The 19,099-nt window shown below is 35.8% G+C and overlaps 1 protein-coding gene and 2 pseudogenes across 1 annotated transcript; 1 reads left to right on the top strand and 2 right to left on the bottom strand.

The window, feature by feature from the left end:
- Positions 1-1,815: 1,815 nt before the first annotated feature.
- On the bottom strand, positions 1,816-12,497 carry LOC149534696 (uncharacterized). The gene is made up of 5 exons (XM_089806064.1): positions 12,237-12,497; positions 2,681-2,795; positions 2,251-2,340; positions 2,044-2,166; positions 1,816-1,935 (listed from the first exon to the last, which is right to left on the bottom strand). The coding sequence occupies exons 1-5, from the start codon at positions 12,422-12,424 to the stop codon at positions 1,816-1,818; spliced, it is 636 nt and encodes a 211-aa protein (XP_089662190.1). The 5' UTR covers positions 12,425-12,497.
- Positions 3,146-6,509, bottom strand: LOC149534698 (large ribosomal subunit protein uL3-like; annotated as a pseudogene).
- Positions 7,789-10,218, top strand: LOC149534697 (metal tolerance protein 11-like; annotated as a pseudogene).
- Positions 12,498-19,099: the final 6,602 nt, after the last annotated feature.

The raw sequence follows: 19,099 nt of genomic DNA, 5'->3' as shown, positions 1-19,099 counted from the left end.
TGCTTGGGAGGTGCACCACTAATTTGAGAAGAGAAACAAGTATCTATCCTCAAAGGGAACATCTGGTTCCTTGTCATTTGGACTACTGCTAGAACATTCTTACTCCCATATTTCTCATGAATGACACACTTGTCATTTTCCATTAGCACCTTACACTAGTACATTTGACCTCATTTTTTGACCAATATTGGTCATAATTTTGACAAGATGTTTGTTGAAGTTTTTCTCGTTGAAATTTCAACCAACCTATAGGTTGGTCAAAATTTTGACCAATACATTCGTCGAAATTTTTTAATTTTTGGTGGTCCTAATTTGTCAATGTTGGTTGAAATTTCATCCAATCCATTCATTGAAAATTTTTGATTGGTCAAAATTTCAACCAATCCATTCGTCAAATTTTTTTTGATTGATGGAAATTTTGACCAATGCTTGGTAGAAAACTAATAGGCATTGGTCAAAATTTTCACCAATGTTTGGTCAAAAAAAATTAACATTGGTGGGAATTTCCACCTATGGTTGGTCAATTTTATTTTTAGTTGGTGGAAATTTCGACCAATGGTTGGTAGAAAACTAACAAGCATTGGTCAAAATTTTCACCAATGTTTGGTCGAATTTTTTTTTTAATGTTGTATCAGGCAATTGCTTCTTATCCAAGTTATTTAATTTGCAACCTTTTAAATCTCTACAAAGATAAATTTGGAGTAGAAAAAAGTTTCTTTTCAAAGGTTTCCTCTGATTGTAAAGCATCCATTCCATTATCTGTTCAATGAACAAGACATATCTAGTTCAGCAAATAATGGAATGGATGCTGTACAATTAGAAGACACCTTTGAGAAGAAAAACTCTCCTGCTCCAACTTTATCTTTGCAGAGATTTAAAAGGTTGCAAATTAAATGACTTGAATAAGAACTAATTGCTTGATACAACATGGAACAAAGAAGAAAAGTGTGTATATGATATTGGAACCATCTCATGGAGAATCCGACATTTGCAGGGATATGGACATATTTTGGGAAAATGAATACTCAGACACTTCAAAATTCCACAATCAATAATGTTACAGAGAAATCACAATAATTGATGATAAGAGAATCAAAATATAAAATCACATTTTCTGGTCCATTAGCAGGACCCAACTTTGAGATAACCATGGTCTATTGTCTCTGTATTTAGATTTCATTCACACTCATTTGAAGTTTTTATTAGTAATTTTCCTAAGATAGATTGTTTAGTCCTTTGAAGAATTGATTAAGAGGTAATAAAAGGATATTTCAACCACTACAGATTGCTCCCTGGCTGTAGTTTTATTAGCAAAATATTTACTTTCAAATGCACAATGATAAAAGTGCAGCAATAAAGCAAAGTCATGGTGATTGAAAGAGAACCCAAAGATAGCATCTTTGACCAGCTTGAGATCCAATGACACAAAATCTGCTATCTCGGGGCTCAAACAATTATCCAATGGGATATTTCTTACTTTGATGTCTCAGTGCACTATTTGGACATTGGATTCCTCATGAAGATAAGCAAGCCCACATGCAGTTTCAATGTAGATGTTGAGCCGAGTAGGCCAGTCGAGGTGGATGTCAGATCTTTTATTACCTGCTAATTCGCATTGATACTATGTGAGTGGATGCAAAATAATGCTTACAAATCAAGGTAAGTGGGGTGACCACATATTGTTACTGAATAAAACTTGTGCAAGACTATTATTTTCTAGAGATTCATAGACCAAAATACGATGATCTCCTTCTACATAGCATCCATGCAATTTAACAAGGTTCTTATGTTGCACTTCATATGAACCAGGAGAAATTAATAGAAAGCATAAATAATAGAAAATCCCAAAGATGCAGCACCAGGGAAAATCCCAAAATCAAAATTATCAAAAGCAATTATTTCTATATAGTAATGTGTGATTTGCAAAAATATAAACTTCATTACAGACAAGTCATATCCAAATTGCATCCTATTAAGACAAACTACATATGAAATTATGCATTAAATTAAAGATCAGAAACATGTGATTTTAAAAGTACATACCTTCAAGAACTCAATGAACTCAGTTACATATTCAAATGAAGCCATGTCATAGTTGTAGAAGCCATACACAATTGGTGTCACAACTACTAAGTAAATGAGCCACAAGGAAGCCAAAAAGTAATACTACTCAATACAATGTCTGGAAAAAAATGCAAGAATTGACCCATAGTTAGAATCTAGTTGAGGCACACTAAAAGAAAGACAGACCAGCAAATAAGCCACCAAACTGCTACCAAAGATGAAAAGAATGCCTCCAATACCTTCTATGCCAATAGCTGCCATTAACAGATGCTTAAACTACAAGTGAAATGAAACACAATTAAAAACATTAAAACCAGCAAAACTCTACTTTTATTATTAGTATTGTAGAGACTCAAGAGCATGACTTGAGGAGCAGACTCCCCATTTGTGAAGAATACGTTTCAGCAAATGATAACCAAGACATCCAAATGAACAATACTAAGCCATAGGCTTCTTTCCCAACTTCATGTATAATTGAGGATAATAGAAAATCAAAAGATTATGATGGTAACTTGTATGGTCTCAAAAAACATCACTTCATGGATAGAGACTGAAACAATTGATAGTCAAGAAAAATTAAAAATTGTTTAAAATAGGTGAATATCAGCTCACTTACCTCAACTTCTAGTAGTTGAACACCCAGGATATTTGTGACGTGATTTTTAAACGATGCAAACTTGGGTTCAAAAGTTTTTGCAGCCATTTCTCCATCAATGCCAAAATCATTTATCCTATATCAGAGTTCCCATGGGATTGTAACTTTAGAATAAGTGATTTAATAGTGAAGAATGCTTCAACATGGAAAAAGAATTTTCAGATAATAACAGTGCACATACATTACATCAACTACAAAAGATTTAATATTATAAAGCCAGATCACTGTAGAAAACATAATAAATTAATAAGATTGTTCAAGCTATCTTGTAAAGCCTTCCCTCAAACTGTTCTCAATTACTTATACACACAGATATCTTAACCAGTTGTGGATGGATCCTATATTGCTATAAAATGATTAGGCTTCCCTAAAACTATTTTTGATTACTTATACACACAAATACCTTAACCAGTTGTGGATAATACCTTAACACAAAGTCACAACTCACTTCTTGGGACCAGCACAACATCCTTTGATCATGATATAATCATCCTTCACAATACCATAGTGAGGAAATCCACCCATTGGAGTGATATCCTTCTCAGTCCAGTCAAAGTCAATGACTGCAATGTGAAATTCCTAGTATCGCTTGCCAATCTTATAAATCTTCTTATTCATTTTAGTACAATGATGGTATCCATTCTGCCCAACCCTGGAAATAGTAAAGGAAACTCTGGCTGGATGCCAAGCACCAATATAGGCAACCTTTTGCAAACCTCTATGTGTTTTACAAGGCAACTTTGTTACACCCCACCTAGTTACAACACCTTCATACCCTTTGCCCTTTGTAACACCAATAACATCAATCATTTCATCTTTCTAGAAAAGAGCATCAATGGGTACCTCCTCAGAAATGTTGTATGCATAATCTACTTTTTCTGGAATTGTTCCACCATTTACTTGTATTTCCATTAGGTGAGCCTTCTTCTGCTTCAACCCTTTCATCTTCTTCACCTGCAAAATAATGTAAATATGAAAATACTACCTATACGAGTAGCATTTCTAAATCAATTAAAAATATTGAGTCACTGGCCATGATCAGATCCAGATTGCTACACATCATAACATAAGCATCTACTTCTAAAATTGAAAGCTCTCTAGATGAAAAGCTTGGCATAAACTGTTGATCCATCCAAATCAAGACTAGTATTTTCACAAAACCCTCCATGTAAGAAATTTGTATTAATATTGTCAAAAGAATTTTTTTTTAAAAAAAACACCAATCTTGGGATCTAGAGAGACATATCATTGCCAGCAATAAAGGCGCAAGCTATTCTACATGTCATTTGAGAAAATTGGCATTCACCAACAAATGTTTTTTATTTTTTATAACTTATGTTTAATAAGAACATAAGATAAATTGTTTAAATGTTGCAGGTTGCTAAAGTGCTTCACTAATTCCTAGATGAGGATAGTCTTTGTTGGTTTGAGGATCATAAACTAAATGACTCATCTATTGTTACTGATTTCCAGTGTGTACTTGCACATAAATCCTTTGTTGGCTACATATTGATCTCCTTGGATCTGAGTGACCAAGTACTGAAGCAAAGTGTCTGTGGTATCACAGATTTGAGACAGTGAGAAGTCTCACCATTGACCTAAGTTGATGTGGCTGGAATTTTTTTTTAGATCTATTTTATATCCTGTTGCACATTTTGACATACCAAGTTGGACATCCAAAGTTACCCTAAAAAGGTTTTAAATCCACAGAGCTATGAAAATTTGCAAGTTTATATGATGCTTGAGCAACAAAGCAGGGCTGTGTCATCCAAAAGTATGTAGGGTTGTATTGAAACAAGAAAATTATTGTAGATTTTGATCAGAACCAAATTCTTTCCACAATGAATAAATTGAACTGTATATTTCTGAAAAACTAAGAAAAATCCGTTGACTTAGCATGATTAAGATTAATGATAAACAACAGAATCATTTTTTTGGACTCAGATCACACAACACTCATCATTCTGTTTCTTTGAAAACCTAACACTAAAAATCATAAAATTGAAACAAAATTGCAACTAACTAATCCTAATCTAAGCATAAGATTATATAGTACAATAGGAAAAGGAGAGAAGATAATGCAAACTAAGGCCAACAATCTTGAATTTCTTGCACAATTTGGCAAATAGACAAACTTGACAAATCCAACATGTGTGCAAATCTTATGATTTGGACCAACTATGGAAGTCACTATAGGCTACAGTAACAACACTATTACATACATAGGTTGAAGAAACAACTCACAGCTAATGTGCACAACAATATTCACTTTCCAAATGTACACAAACATGCCAAGGTTGACAAGATACTAGTGATATAAATCACATTTCATTTACATCCAATATTTATGATAAGATTTTCCTCTCAAATGCATATAAGCCAAATTTTACAATAAAAAATCCAATAGTCATTTGAAAACTGTACTTTTTTACTTCTATTTTACAGTTCATTTCATCAAAAATTTGATGTCTTTACTTTTCTTTTGCATCTTTTCCTGCAAATATGAACCAGAGTTGTCAGAAACTCCTTGGGCCATGTAAATAGACAAATTTCACAAGAACTTTTATTCAAACTTCAATAACTTCAAGGGAGCCTTTTTGTGTGGGGATCCATTTCCTTTCCAAAATCTTTGTAAGTAATTATTATATTTAGAAACCTATTGATTGATGCTACATTAAAACTTGACACATTTGAAGAATCTTCAAACCAATCCTATCATACAAGTGGTACCCCGTCCTTTCACAAAAAATTCTAATGTCAATAACGTTCTAGGCCATGGTCTCCCCTTAAACTTATCTATCCCTTTTTTCAAGATTTTCATCCAGTACCTATGTGTCTCTTTCTATTTCTTACATCTCTTCAATCTAATATACCCTCATCCACTGAAGTCCAAAAACCAACTCTACAACTTTAGTGTTTATTCTCTGTAAGTTTACAAGTTTTCAAGTGTGAGTCAAATGTGTGATCAAGGGAACTATTTAGTTTTCTACTCATATTTTTGTGTAATTGGTCAACTTTCTAATGTGGCCATCGAGTCAAAGGATCGCATGCATGCAATGATCTTCATGTACCTAAGGAAAATCAGTGCCAAGGATTGGTGAGAAGATAGGCAAGTACACAAGTCAAATACAAACTCAAAAATGCATCGCTTGCAATCCTCTACAAAGTGGTAGATATCTTGTGTGGAAGAAATTGTGATCTCAAAAGGGATACCACATTCAAAGGTGCTTTTGGATGCTTGGAGGTGGCTAGTGAATACCATCTTTCCATTGACAATGTTGGAAAATTTCTACAAAGTAGCAAAGCAAAGAGTTCCTATTAAGTTTGAAACGGAAGAGTTCAAATTTGAGAAATTTGCAAAGCAATAAGGAATACAGGAAAATAAAGTAATTAGGGCTAAGAGAAACAACTAAAATTACTAAGAAACACAGAAAATCAAATTGGGACGGTCTTCCTAGATTAGGGCGTTCTTGAAGGCTAGTTATACATAATGTGTGAAGTTTGTGAGCAATTATTGTCTATGTATTAAATTAACCACCTAAACTTTTAAGTTCGTGCTAAATTGATAATCTTTTTTTGTTTAAATTTATTTACTACTAATCTGAACATTCCATTTATCTATCCTAATTCCCAACCTTAAAGTAGATAGTCATTTAGCTCTTCCCACTCATATTTATTGTGCCCAGGTGTTTGTGTACCTAATTACCATTAATTCTCTAGAAATAGACTTTCCCAGCTCTTGCAATGTAGTCACCCATGCAAGGGAAACTCTGGACTTGTAATCCTGCATCATATCCTAAGGATGGATCTCATACACAGTGTTGTCCAAGAATATTTTTTCACAATGTTATGAACCATGGAAACTAAATATCTTTAAAGTAGGCATTTGTATGACTGGAAAAAAAAATAGCCAAAAGGATATTGAGAATCAAATTTGGCACAAAGTGCAAGCTTTTTCAATCTTCGTTGTTCTTCTGCAGACTTCAAATTTGTACTGTCCTCCAGGCTATCATTAGCTTCATCTCCACATTTCTCTCCTATCTCCAGATCTTCAAAATCTCCATAGGTAGAGTCATCATCTTCATCACTCTCATCCATTGTTTCACCTCGATGAGCAGCCTTTGACCAGTCACCAGTAACAAAGTTGTCGAATATGCTTTCAATTACATCCTAATTTAACCAATCACTTAATTGTGAATCATCTACCTGTGGCTTAGTATAGTCATCAGCATTAGGATCTTCAACATTAAGATGCACATCATGTTTTTTCTGTCAAAGTACAAGCAGAAAAATATTAAGTTTGTGATGTAAATAATTGCTTACAGAATAGAAAACATGCAAAAAAAAAATAGCAAATAGTTTTCCATCACACAATTTTCTTGCTCCATAGTAATTGTCACCTGATTGGAGGAAAAGAATGAATGTGGACAGGTTTCAATAAAAAATGAAGCATTACAATACATATAAATATCATATCAGTCAACATAGTGTTTGAGGTGGGAATACCAATAAATCATCAAACACTTCCAAGTTGAACCTAGCTTATATCTGCACACCAAAACCTTGAATCTAATAGCCATGAGAACAAGTTTGGGACGGTAGAGAAAACTAGGACAAGCTACAACTTCCTAAAAATTGAAGGAACAGATGTTTTAAGCAAGTGCATCCCCTTTTTGATTTTTCTGCATCAAACCTTTTCTTTGCTACAATACCTATTTTTGTATCTTGAATATTCACCAAATGCTCTACATAAAAATTAGGGGAGCAATAACATGACCTAAAACTTATGCAACTTTGATGGTTATTAATTAGGTTTTCCACTCGTTAGTTGTGCTTGTTATATATTATGTACTTTAAGTTCTTCTCATGGCCTCTTGACTTCTTATCCTTTGGTTTCTTATTTGAGATTTGATAAGAGATCCCATGTAACAGGGAAGCATCCATATGGGAAACTTTTTCATTGCAAAGATCCAAAGTCCAAAGATGTTACTATTTTTTAACCTTAAGCTTTGCAACTTGATGTTTTATTATTTCAAATTGCATTTATGTGCTACCCTGCATCCTTAGTAATGGGGGTTTCATTTTAATTTATGAATAAGATTAGCATGAGACTCATTAAGATCTTTGAGTAATTTCATAGCAGATATCAATATAACTGAAGATGGATTCTATTCTTGATTAGTGTAAGAAATTGTTTTAGATTGTTCATTATAGTTTGTGTTTTCTATTGCTATGGTTACTCATTGATGTGTGAATGTTCATATTCTTTTTGTCATGGTCAGTATTCATTGCTCAAAGAATGAGCATTGTGGATTGTCTAACACTAATTTAGCATTAATTCATAATAAAATGCTACATGTGTAGGGAATTCTAGTTTTTTCTTTAGTTATGGCTACATTGGGACTACAGATCATGTTAGAGTCTATTCGACAACTTGTTTCAAAGGTAAATTTCCCATTCAAGGATATACCTTTAAGAACAAGATATCTATTTCTGCCTAATGGTTCTCATGACAATTTGAACTTTTCATGAACATGGAAGATATATTATATGCTTTTTTGGTCACTTGTTTAGCTTTGTATCCTATTACTGCAAATATAGTATATTTTATTAGACATAATTACAACCATAGATACAATTTTGTGCTCATGATTTAAATCCTTTAAACAACATGGTTTTGCGAAGTTAAAATAATATTCAAGTGTTGGAGGCCATATGTATGTTCTTAAATAGAACATCATTAGGTGATTGTTAATATTTTGGATCAGTAAACTCCCTTCACCATTTTTGAAGGAATTACATGGTATAAGTGGCTTGAGCTCTAGCTTTCTGTTTTTGTCAAAATTCTGTAAGTGGATACAAATGAAAATACTCATAGAAATCCTTGATGTTGAGTTTTAGTTGGCCTGATTTACATGGTTTTCTAGTGATGCAAAAGTGAACAAAATGAAGGCATACTTCCTTATACTAAAAGCTGAGTTTAATACTTGTTTATTCTGATCATTATTTTGGAGCTATAAAATATTGAGCTTAAATGTGATATGGAGTATGCTTTTGTTCTACACCAAATATTCTGCTTTTGTTCTACTCTTTTCCATCTGTTCCATCATTAGTGTATTGTCTTTTAAATGAGCTACTTTTGCATATTACATATAAGTAATACTACTACATCAACTTCATTCCTAAATTATGCAGAATTGAGGTGTATTGTTAGAAGGAGATAGGTGGTTCTAGGTTGTTGGAATTATGGTTTCAGTTACTGTTGTGAAGTTGGTCCTTGTAATCTATTGTTGGACTTTTACAAATGAGATAGTAAAGGCATATGCCGAAGATCATTTCTTTGATGTCATCACCAATTCAATTGGTCTCATCACTGCAGTTCTTGGAAGTAAATTTTACTGGTGGATTGATCTAGCTGGAGCAATAGTGGTAAGCACTTCTCTGACCTTTTACTTTACACTGTAACATAGGATACTTCACATTATCTACAATAATGCCTATGTAGTTAATAAAGAAAAATAATGTCTATATATGTGCTCCTAGCTAGCTCGTATAACCCACATCAAACATAGAATATGTTTCCACTTTCCACTAACTAGTAGTTGTTTTAAAGAGTCCAAGTAGATGTGACCATTTGCATTACTTGATTCTGGAGGTCTTTTTTGTTTAGAACACTATTGGGGTTTCGTTTCCTCAAAGATGATAGTAACAACTACTGCAAGGCATATGTATGTATACAATGTGTTTAGAACACATGCCTGTAGATAATACCAATTGGCTCCTTTAGGATTACCATATCTAACCTCTCTTTGTATGTACATATAGGGATACAGACTTTTCTCTTTATAGATGGTGACACTGATAACAATCACACTAAATCCTAAGTTTAGATTCTTAGAAGCATTTAGAATGCTAGTGAGTAATAATAGCTGCAGGCATGCACAATAACAAAGAGGATGTATTCTTTTTGATTTAGTATCTATCAAGTTATTTGTATGGTGGTGGTAGTAAGAAGGATGTATAATCTTGTGATCACTAAAGCCAAAATACAGATTACTAGGCTTCCTCCAAGCAGATGCCAAGTATGCTTCAAGTTTATATTAATGTGTATAATTTGAAATACTAAAGCTGATAGTGGGTCTTTTGTGCAGTTAGCACTCTATACAATCAGGACATGGTCAAGCACAGTTTTGGAGAATGTGAATTCTTTGGTGGGGAAAACAGCATCGCCTGATTATTTGCAAAAAATAACATATCTCTGTTGGAATCATCACAAAGACATACGCTATATTGATACCATCAGAGCTTACACATTTGGGTCTCATTTCTTTGTTGAAGTTGACATTGTGCTACCTAGTGATATGCCCTTGCAGGATACTCATGACATTGGAGAAGCACTTCAAGAAAAATTGGAATCTCTTCCTTACATAGAACAGGCTTTTGTACATCTAGACTATGAATATTCTCACAGACCTCAGCATGGGAACATAAATTCCTAGATGTCTATGATAGGTTGTATACTTTAACTAACTTTCCCAACATTTTTCGCCCTTTTTATAAACCTATTATGGTCAACCAGTACATTTCTTGCAACATTATATGTAACCACTATCAATGTTTGGTTATTTGTAGCTCCCCCATCTATTCTTAATCATAGTTTTTGTTTCAAAGTATTTTCACAGTTGACAAAAATCTTTGAGGAATTTGTGTTGTAGTTTCTTGGCAACTTGTTCTACTGTAAACATGATTGGCACAAGCTCCAAACTATATCGTTTTCTGGAAATCTTGAATGCTAATTTTCTTAAATACATGGTTTCCTAGCTATGTGATAATTTTGTGCAATAAATCTTTAGTTGATCTTTCATCATTTACCATGCTGATGGTTGAATGTCCAGTGCCACATTCATAAATCCTAATGTCTCTCCATTTCAAAGAAATTCACCATGACATATGCAAGGGAGAACTCCCTATATGTTGCTTATATCATTTTTCTCGTCATGGATCATAATAGAAGAAATTAAAAACATTTATGGTATATGCATCTTTAAAAGAAAACATGTTAGGTACACATTATGGAGGGATGGTCTGACAGTTTCAATTATTAAAACAACAATTGGATGATTGTACCTACAGCATGCAAAACAAGGAAAATGACATGCCAAGATTTGAAATATTATAGTTTGCAGTCTTTCACTCAGATCCAAAATTAATTTCTCAAGTTATTGAATTTAGCTAGCTTAGTCACTAGTCTCACTCGTAGCAGATGCTTTCATGAATATTTCAGCAAGATTTCATATGAAAAGGTTTTTTGAGATCGAATCATTGGTGCATGACAAAGACAGCGGTACTCTACCTAATCTGAATGCTATGAATGTCAACATCATGATGAAACAAGTGCTTAAGTAGACAATTCGGCTTGTGTCAAATGCATCACTATGCAGTGAGACTCATCAGAGGTGGTTTTGGTCACAGAAGAAACCATCATAGAAGATAAAAAGACAAATTTGTGGAGTTTCAATGATGCTAAAATGCTCAAAATCAAAAGTTTTAGTTATTGAGGACTCTTGGGATTTTTCTTGCCACATTGTAACTAACTCATCCATAAATACCTCTAGGCTCTAACAAAGGTCATTGTAAACAAGTTCTCTATGGTGTTTCTTGGCAAACTGGGTGAAATAAATGTAGCTTCAGCTTGTAAGTCTTAAAAATAGTTGAAATTGGTGAAGTGAGAAGTTTTAAAGCTTCTTGTGTTTGGTCATTATTGGATGTGCAGGAGTAGTACATGGAGACATGTAGAAGATTGTAAACTACTAAAATAACTCCTAAGATAGTGGTTTGATGAGATGCACTCTTCTTCTTGCAATTTAAGGCTCTCTAGGTCAATTGTTTTTGTATTTCTCATTTCTTTAAGTGCTCTATGCTCTCTAAGTGGTTGTATATGCTTACTCTTCACATTATTTGTACTTGACATTTCAAAAGAGGAGTGGAATTAAACCACAGTGAAGCAGGATAATCCCGTGTACGAATTCATGCCTGCAATTGCACATTTCATTCTTTGTCCTGTTGAAAAACCTATCAATCATCATGAGAAAGTACCCATAAACGTATATGATCAAGCTTGTGTGCAAAATGAAATTGGGTTTATATAGAAACATCTACCAGTTTAAGCTCTGAAGCCATGGGAGTTGGCACAAAACCCACAATTCTCGATTCCTACACTTGTCCTTGTGTATTCAACTAGCATGCAACTCCTGCGTGCGGTCAAATTGGCCACATGGTTAGAAAATTATAAGGGCTATACAATAGGGTATTCGAGTTTGAATATTATCTCAAATCCAAATTAGGGCCTCTGGATCCATGTATACTAGAGTAACACATTGTGGGTATGCAAAAAATTACTTCAATTTATACCGGTATGCAAACCAAGATAACAACTACAAAAGAATAAAACTAGCAAAGATATCAATCTCAAATGTTAGAATCAACAATCGATCAATCAAAAGAGTTTGAGACTTACTTAATATAAGATTTGCCATTGTTGACGAATCTAGATTTCTGATTATCAGAACCAACTAAGGAAGGGTGGATGCCCTCACTTCCTCTATAGAAGATATATGCATTTCCATTTTCCCTAAAAGTGGTGTGTTTGTATTCATGCACTGAACCTTGGACTAACAATGAAATAGCGAAATCGACCTTTTTCATTTTAACATGATGAAGCCCGTGTTGGTCAAAATTTCGAACAACACTTAGTGTTGGTTGAAATTTTGACTAACACAGGCATGGATTTTTTTTAAATGATATTTTTCCTTGCATATTCCGACCAATCTAAAACATTTTAATAGATGGTCAAAAATTTTGGTCTAAAATGGGGTCAAATGTACTAATGTTATAACCATTTTGAATGAGTTGTCCAATACTCATTAGGATGTGCTTCATACCCAAGACAATATATATATTTTGTATTTCTCTCTTCTCACCTTTCTTGGTGCGGACCAATATAGATCCTTTGCCCACAATAGGAATGGTTCCATTGTTTTCCATTCTAATTTTTCATTTGAAATTCTTATCAATAAATGGAAAAAGACTTTCATTACCACTCGTGGTTGCTGCAACTATTGTCCAAATACCATACCTTAGGGCTGCCTTCTTCACCAATGTTACACATGATGAAGGATGTGGGATTGTTTACTTCACCCACATTCACATCAACCATATTTGCATTCCGCCTTGACTGACCACCTTGCTTTTTCCAGCATTCACTTGTATAATGCCCAAATTTATGATAGTAATTGAATTCTACATTACTTTTGTTAGAGTTGTAGTTCTTCTTACCTCCTGTAATATTATTTTGAGAGCTACTTTCCCCCTCTTGATTTCCTTCTCATCCTAAGCTTTCTCCTCTAGCATTCCTTTTTCCAGACTTGCCATGATCTTTGTCTCTAGAGCCTCTACCAGAGCCATTTCTTTCCCTCCCCCTGCCTCTTGTATTAGACTAAGCTTTGAAAGCATGCTCTTGGGAAGATGTTTTCGATTTGTTGATCCCGTGCTCATGGGTTTGAAGAGTACCCATCAACTCATTCATTGCCAAGGTAGTGAGGTCTTTTTCTTCTTCAATGATCATCACAAAATTATCATACTTTGGAGGCAGAATCCTCAATATCTTTTCCACTATTCTATGTTCTTCATAATCTTCTTCATTTGATTTCAACCAGTTTATCAAACCAAAGGTCCTTGAGCTGAAATCTGAAATAGATCATTATCTTTCATTTGAAGGTTCTCAAACTCCCTTCGAATCATTTGTAGCTTCACTACATAGATTTTATCAGTCCCTTTGAAATTTTTCTCAGGGATATCCCATGCTTCCTTTGAATAATTAGCTGCTACTATTTTGGGAAAATTTATTTTTTTCATGCCTACCTCAATCAATCTTAAAGCTTTTGCATCCCTTCTTGTTGACTCCTTCGGCTAAGTCTTTTGATGATTGGTGAGGGCAACTGATGGGGACACAACCCAAGAACAGAATGGACACAACAGAAAAGGGAAATTGTATTAACTGAGAAAATAAGCTATTACAAATAGTACAGAGAAAATAAACTTCAAAACATGCCCTAAGGGCTTACAATAGCATAAATCTGGAGATAATTTCTCCTTTCAGTACCTCCTCTCAAACTCCACTCCGAACTTCCTTTTACAATGCCATAAATCTCCTTAAATAGACCCCGGAGGGTTAAGGACTAGGAGTACATTCTAGAAAGTGCTAGTAGGCATCCACCGACCAAATAGAAGGTTCCAGAAGCTGCGTTAGAAGTCGGTGCAAATCTAGAAGAATCAAGAAATGGTAACCGAACTTTCGGGAGGCATAACTTTTGAACCATAGCTCCGATTGACGAACCGTTTACATTTCCGGAAAGCTCTCAAAGTTCTCTATAGCCCTATAGAAAGCTACACTCATCCCCCATTTTTTGGTCCTTTTCAAGGTCATTTAATGCCCTTAACCTGACTTTGAAGCATTCTTAGGTCTCCAAAACTCAAAAAACTGCAATAACTTTCAAACCGTGGGGCCTTTTGACCTAATTCTTTTTTTGGAATGCTCTAAATCACAATTACATTCATCTAGCCAATTCACACCTTATAGGTCACCAAAATGATGGCCAAATTGCATGCTCCTATTTTTTTAGGATTTTCTAGCACACTGATAGTTGAACTGTGAGAGTTGGAACCTTTATTTGACTCAAATGGGTATCCAAAAATGTAAAGACATGAAACAGAAACTAAGTCTAAGTACATTTTTTTTTTGGGTGACACAGGATTGCCCTTATACCTCTGGATGCTCCTGCATCAGATTGACACCCAGGGTAGATTGAAAAGTGACCCTGTCACTTTATGGATGGTAGAGGAAATCCCAAATGGGAAACCTCAGCTACTGAAATCCAAGTTGAGTCCTCGATCGGTCGTCCTTTCCATTTGACCAAATATTCTTCATACTGCCTGTTTCTGGTACTCCTACCCACACGATGGTCTAGAATGTCTTCTATCTCCTCCTTCTTAGAAGCAGGAATTGGACATGGCTCTAACACCAACTCCTCATCTACACCATCATCATGATACTCTGTTAAATCTGCAATGTTGAAAATAGGAGAAATGTGAATACCATCTGGCAGCTCCACTTCATATGCATTTCCTGAGTCATGTTTCTTCAAAATTTTGCAAGGGCCAATTTTTTTCATTTTTAGCTTGTGGTAAGTACCGGCTGGAAATCTTTCTTTTCGTAAGTGCACCATGACTAAATCTCCTACTTGGAATTCCTTATGTCTTCTCCTTTGATCATCTCTAGCTTTATACTCTTGGTTCATCTTGGTAATGTGTGCTTGAACCTCCTCATATAGACGCTTGATATGTTCAGCAAATTCTTCCGCTTCAGCACTTGTCCTCTCCCCTTGCTCTATCTTCCTCAATTCTGGTGCAGTCCGTGGGCTATTCCCATATACAATTTGGAATGGTGATTTTCCAGTACTCCTATTTATAGAATTATTATAAGCAAACGCTGCTTGTGGTAGAATCAAATCCCATCCATTGGGCTTATCCCCAACTAAACATCTCAGCAAATTGCCCAGACTCCTGTTTACCACTTCTATTTGGCTGTCAGTTTGTGGGTGATGTGTGGAACTAAATTTTAAGTCTGTTCTCAAATTTTTCCACAATGTCCTCTAGAAATACCCCACAAATTTAGTATCTCTGTCAAAAACTATACTCCTTGGAAGACCATGTAGTCTTACCACCTCTTTGAAAAATAAGTTTGCAATATGGACAACATCATGAGTTTTGTGGCATGGAATGAAATGTGCCATTTTGGAGAACCTATCAACCACCACGAATACTGAGTCATTATCCCTTTGTGTCCTTGGCAATCCAACAACAAAATCCATACTTATGTCCTCCCATGGCCTTGATGGAACAGGCAATGGCTGATATAGTCCATTATTATGGCTGAATCCCTTAGCAACTTGACAAACTTGACAACTCTGTACAAACTTCTTCACATCCTGTAAAATTTGAGGCCAAAAATAATGTTCTCTAAGAATGGAAATGGTCTTATCTCAACCAAAATGTCCTACCATCCCTCCACTGTGTTTCTCCTTAATTAGATTTTCCCTCATGGAACTCCTTGGAATGCACAATTGACTACCTTTAAACAACATATCATCCTGAATCAAATAGTCTAACCACTTGGTTCTATCTACAGCAACAAGTTCTTTGCAAGCTTTCCAAGCTTCAACAAAATCAGGATCCTCAGGGTACAAATTTTTGAGTTCATCAAACCCAACTACTTCAACCTACATTACTAGAAGCAACAACTGTCTCCTACTTAGTGCATCTACAACCCTGTTAGATTTTCCATTTCTATGCTTCAACACAAATGTATAACTCTGCAAGAACTCTACCCACTTCATATGCCTCTGATTCAATTTACCTTCACTATTTAGGTACTGTAATGCCTGATGATCAGTATACAAAACAAATTCCTTTGGCAATAAATAATGCCTCCATTTCTTTAAGGCCTGAACTATTGCATAGAACTCTTGATCATAAACAGAATACTTCTTCTTTGCATCATTCAATTTTTCACTAAAATATGCAATAGGCTTACCTTCTTGGCTTAATACAGCCCCAATAGCGCTGCCACTAGCATCACAATCCACCTGGAAAACCTTTCTAAAATATGGAAGTACCAAGACAGGCTGTTCTATCACCTTCTTCTTCAGCAATTCAAAACTTCTCATAGCTACTGCAGTCCATTTGAACTCTTTTCTATTCCCTCTTATTGTATCAGTTAGGGGTGCACATATGCCACTAAAATTCTTAATAAACTTCCTGTAAAAACTAACAAGACCATGAAATGATCTTACCTCAGTAGCAGACCTTGAAGTAGGCCATTCCAAGATGGCTTTTACCTTCTCTGGATCCATTTTGAGACCTTCAGGTGATATAACAAACCCCAAATAGACTAGCTCCCTTTTTGCAAAGATACACTTCTTCAGATTAATTAACAGTTTCTCTTCCCTTAGCCTCTCAAGGACACTACGAATATGCAATAAATGTTCTTCCACAGTCTTGCTAAAGATTAAAATATCATCCAAATAAACAATAACAAATTTTCCCAAGAACTTCTTAAGTACCTCATTCATGAGCCGCATGAAGGTGCTTGGGGCGTTCGTCAATCCAAAGGGCATGACTAACCACTCATAAAGACCCTCCTTGGTCTTGAAGGCTGTTTTCCACTCATCTCCTTCTCGAATCCATATTTGGTAATAACCACTCTTCAGATCTATCTTTGTGAAGTACTGAGCTCCACTCAAGCAGTCCATAATATCATCCATCCTTGGCAAAGGAAACCGGTACTTGATGGTGATCCTATTTATAGCTTGAGAATCTGTACACATCCTCCACTCTCCATCCTTCTTTGGTGCGAGTACTGCAGGTACTGCACATGGACTCAGGCTCTCTTGAATCAAGCCCTTCCTCAACAACTCCTGAACCTGTCTATTTAGCTCCTCTGTTTCAGTAGGAGTCATCCTGTGAGCAGCCTTGTTAGGCAAACTAGCTCCTGGAATCAGATCTATCTGATGACTGATTTGCCTTACTGGTGGCAATCCATCTGGAACATTATTAGAGATAATATCTCCAAACTCCCCTAGTAAATCTGAAACTTCAACTGGTATTTCACTACTACCTTCTTTATCTTTCCTAGGAATCAAAGCATAGCACATATGCTGATGTTTCATGCCATCTAAAAACTTCCTTTCATCAACAAGACAAATCCTAGCATTGCTACATACCTTTTCATCTTCCTTTTTCATGGGCTTCAATTTATGGCGAACTCCATCCTTTGTCAAAGAGTATGTGTTTGCATGTCCATCATGTACTGCATGTCTATCAAACTGCCATGGTCTACCCAACAATAGATGGCAAAAATCCATCGAAATAACATCACAGAGAACTTCATCATGGTAACTCCCAATTTTGAATTTTACTAAACATTGTTCACTTACCAGGACCTTATGATCATCTTTTACCCAAGCAATCCGATAGGGCTGGGGATGTTTCTCCCTCTTGAGCTTCAACTTAGAGACCATCTCTTCTAATACCAAGTTATCAGTGCTACCACCATCAATGATCACGTCACAACATTTATCCTCACACTTGCATCTAGTACGAAACAGACTCCTCCGTTGTCCTGGTTCAATCTCACCACTTAGTAGGACTCTTTCATTTACCAAGGTCTCTCCTCTTTCTGCATCCTCTAAATGTGATGATTGTGCATCCTCATCCACATGAGCAACCCTAGCTTGGCCCTCAGCTCTCCTATTTGTCCTTCCTTGTCATTGAGGACATTCAAAGGCACGATGACCTTCCTCATTGCAATGGAAATAGGTACCACGGAAGCCTCCTCTTCCTTGTCCATGTCCTCCACCTCTTCCTCTCTGATTTCCAAAGTCTTGATCATGGGAGTGGTTTAAACCCTCATTCCTCTGGTTCCTGCTAGTACCCACATCTTCATTTTTCTTTTGGGTTTCATTGCGGCCTCTAGATGATCTACCGCTTCCCCTTCCTCCTTGACCGCACCCTCTTTGTCTTCCTTCAAACCTTTTATTCAGCTTCTCTTCAACTCGTAGGGCAAACTGGTATGCCTCTTCAACGCTAGTCATTCTTACCAAACTTAATTCCTCCTGGATGCTAGGTCGCAACGCATTGATATAATGAGCAACCTTCTCCTTATTTGCTTCTGCATGTCCCGCTCTAATCAAGAGTCGGTAAAATTCCTCTGTATATTCTTGGACTGATCTTCCTGCCTGCTTTAACCCATGCTTCTTCTTAAACAAATCAAGCTTGTAGTCCACAGGAATGAACTGCTTCTTCAATTTATCCACCATGTGATCCCATCTTGTGATCTTCTCCTTTTCTCTTCTGTTTCTTTCCAATTGGACCTCTTGCCACCAGATTTTGGCATGGCCTTTCAGTTTGGCCTTTGCAAACTTAACCCTATCTGGGTCCCTTATATCCTCATACTCAAAGTATTCTTCTAGTTCATTGATCCAATCGATCAACTCATCTGGTTTCAGATTTCCTGAAAATACACCCACTTCAATTGTAGGTATTTTCCTAAACTTAGTAATGGCCCTAAAAAGCCTTTCCTCTGCATGATTCATAACTTCCCCGTAAAATTCCCCTTCTAGTTCCATTACTTCTTCTTCATTGTCATCCTCACTGTCGTCACATACGGCAACATTTGCTCCTCTACGGAGCTCCTCTTGCAATGTCTGCACTTGCCTTTGGAGGGCTCTAACCTCCTTAGGATTAATAGCTCTGGCCCTTCCA

This window comes from Cupressus sempervirens, chromosome 10 (assembly GCF_028749045.1).
Source record: "Cupressus sempervirens isolate cs-2001-9-10 chromosome 10, ASM2874904v1, whole genome shotgun sequence".
NCBI lineage: Eukaryota > Viridiplantae > Streptophyta > Pinopsida > Cupressales > Cupressaceae > Cupressus > Cupressus sempervirens.
The sequence above is the reverse complement of the archived record's forward strand: the minus strand, read 5'-3'. Positions and strand labels throughout refer to the sequence as shown.